The sequence below is a fragment of the Alternaria conjuncta genome (assembly GCF_024043145.1).
Source record: "Alternaria conjuncta strain BMP 0040 chromosome Unknown scaffold_26, whole genome shotgun sequence".
Lineage (NCBI taxonomy): Eukaryota > Fungi > Ascomycota > Dothideomycetes > Pleosporales > Pleosporaceae > Alternaria > Alternaria conjuncta.
This window is the reverse complement of record NW_026250115.1, coordinates 281,408-284,109: the sequence shown is the minus strand read 5'-3', so window position 1 is coordinate 284,109 and position 2,702 is coordinate 281,408. Positions and strand designations below refer to the sequence as shown.

Below are 2,702 nucleotides of genomic sequence, written 5' to 3'. Positions count from 1 at the left end.
GCCTGTGAGTTTGTTGCGAAACTGCGTGATAGCACGGGTCAAGGCGGTTCCTGTCGCATGCCGTGGTGGGGTGAGTCCTCCGACAAGGGTCGGTTGCTGGGATAGAGCGCCCGTCGAAGCGCGACTAGCCGATTGAGACGGTATTGGGCCCGCCATTGAACTTACTCATCAACGTTGTGTGGAAGTTCGGGTATGCCAGACAAAGATGGGATGGTTGTGCCGCCATGCTAGACAGCGCTTATGATCAGTCAAAGATTTGAGCGTAGGCCATGAGTGACCGGCTGAGGTGCTGTGGAGGGGGCGGAGCAAGGCTGAAGATGTGCGTGTGGCTTATCGGCATGCAGGACGCAGCGAGAGGCTGCAACGTAGCCTCCCGGGTGCGACGAGCTGAAATGACCACATATCCGCAGCATACCAAGCAGCGCCTCTTTCGCACGTCTCATGAATCTCAAGTCTCGAGTGTAGTCTAGAAGTCGGTTGAAGTAGACCCTTCTCCGCGAACTGATCATCTGCTCGGGTGGCATTGTTGCCAAGCCGCTAGGACTGAACGCGCTTACGTCACGCGTCATGGCGCTCAAACACCTACTCAACGATGACGATGTCGACAACTTTCACCATGAGAGGCACAGTCCGCATCTGAACTGGTTCCAGCAAGATTCCTTGGATCAGTATGCGATATAGGCTTTGTTATCGGGCGCGGGGCTGACGATCGTAGGTATACAGCGGCTCTACCAACTCAATCCTGGGATGAATACGTGGACGAACTTCTTGGGTCACAGGACGCACAATGCGACCCACTACTGGATGGAATCGACATTCACGGCTCGTTTCAAGAGACGAGTCGCGATATTGAAGACTGGACGAGCGGGCAAGCGCCGCATGAGTCCACTGAGGAGCAGACTCTAGCTGAGCAGGAATTTATCTGTTATGGCATGGCAAGTAGAGAACCAACAATTGCGTAGACATTGTCACATTTTCGCAGCGAGCTGATACGTTTCCAGATTTTCAGGGCCGCTATTCGCCTCCGAGGCGACATGGGGGAGCTTCATCGTAAGCTTAACAACATCGCATCATCCCCGATCACAGGCCATGCGCGAATGATTATCATCAAACCCGAAGCCCAATTCGTTGTCGCTTTCCCCGAAGGAGGTGTCGTAGGGGATGTGAACGCCCAGTTAGACGGAGCGTTAACGAGCATCGCAGAACAAGGCTATGAGATCGATCTGGAGGTCTTCGCGCCAACGGTGGTCATCCAGGAGACCATAGGCCGCGCCACGAAGGACAAAGAAGCCGTAGTAAGGGTACAAATAAATGTGTACGGCCCATCGACAGCCGCTTGCGATATCGGCAAGGAGTTGTCGCAGCAAAAGATCTACCTGCAACGCCCTGTGTACATACGAGATGGTTATCGATACGAGAATCCCCATATTCTCACCCTCCCTGGCTTCCAAGGCTCGACACCTGAGATACCAACCATTACAGAAGAACCTTTACCTGACAAGGCCGGTCTGCAGACATTGAGAAGCACCCTCCAAAATGTGTATTCCTCTTTGACGCGAGATCACAACCTGCACGGGTTAGAGGGTGACGAGCGCCTCAACACCGATCTTTTGTTGTAAGTTCCTTTCAATTCGTCTCCGTCTGACTTTTGCTCTAATATCGATGCTTCGCGATCACCCGCTGATAGACCCAGGCACCAGAAGACAGCACTTTCTTTCATGATGCAGCGCGAAGACGGGCCCATACCAGAGGAGTACACACTCTGGAGGCCGAGCGAAGAAGATGGAGTCCAATGGTATGTATCCTGCAAACGGCCTTGCATAATACTGCTGACACCACTGACAGCTATCGTCATGTTCTGACGAAAGGACGTTGTGAGTTCGTTCTTTACATGTTCTGATTTTGAAGCATACTAACAATTCGATAGCCATGATTGAGCCTAAGGAGACCGGCGGTGGTATCCTGGCAGACGAGATGGGGATGGGAAAGACTCTCTCTGTACTAGCCCTTGTACTACGGACGCTAAACACTGCGCACGAGTGGGCTATCTGCATCGATGATCTGAACGATCCGACTTCGGAAACACCAAAGAAGAGACGCCGCTCTGGAGCGACCTTGATCGTTGCATCATCGGACCGTGAGTATACCATCCTTGCGATACAGCCTAGTGCTCTTGGACTGACCGCGCAGTCATGATCAATGAATGGTTTCAGGAACTGGACAAGTAAGTCACAAAGATCGCTGCACACACTCCAGCTGCTTACCTTGAAAGGCATTTTGACGAGCCTACCCGTAAAGCCTTGAAAGCGATCAAGTACCACGGTCCTCATCGACACGTTTCCCTGGAGAGGCTCATGGAGGCAGACCTTGTCATCACTACCTATCATACGCTCGCGTCAGATTTTGCCAGGACCAAGCACGAGTTGAGGCATATTGAATGGTATCGTCTTGTCATTGATGAAGGTGAGCAAGCCACCACTCGTTGACCGCCCACCATTGACGATGATTTCGCAGCCCACATCATACGACGGCAGTCCACGATCTTGTACCGGACTGTAGCTGACATTGCGGCCCGATCGAGGTGGTGTCTGACTGGCACGCCTATACAAAACCGCCTGGAGGACATCGGCTCCTTGTTCGCCTTCTTGAGAGTCAATCCATTTCACAGCTTGTCGAACTTTCGAAAGACTATTGCTATACCT

General features: G+C 52.4%; 1 protein-coding gene across 1 annotated transcript; it reads left to right on the top strand.

The window, feature by feature from the left end:
• Window positions 1-1,034: 1,034 nt before the first annotated feature.
• J4E85_010837 (uncharacterized protein) lies at window positions 1,035-2,486 on the top strand (the record flags this gene model as incomplete). The annotated part of the gene is made up of 4 exons (XM_051475041.1): window positions 1,035-1,615; window positions 1,728-1,795; window positions 1,928-2,137; window positions 2,257-2,486. 4 exons carry the CDS (start codon window positions 1,035-1,037, stop codon window positions 2,484-2,486), a joined length of 1,089 nt encoding a protein of 362 aa, XP_051321258.1.
• Window positions 2,487-2,702: the final 216 nt, after the last annotated feature.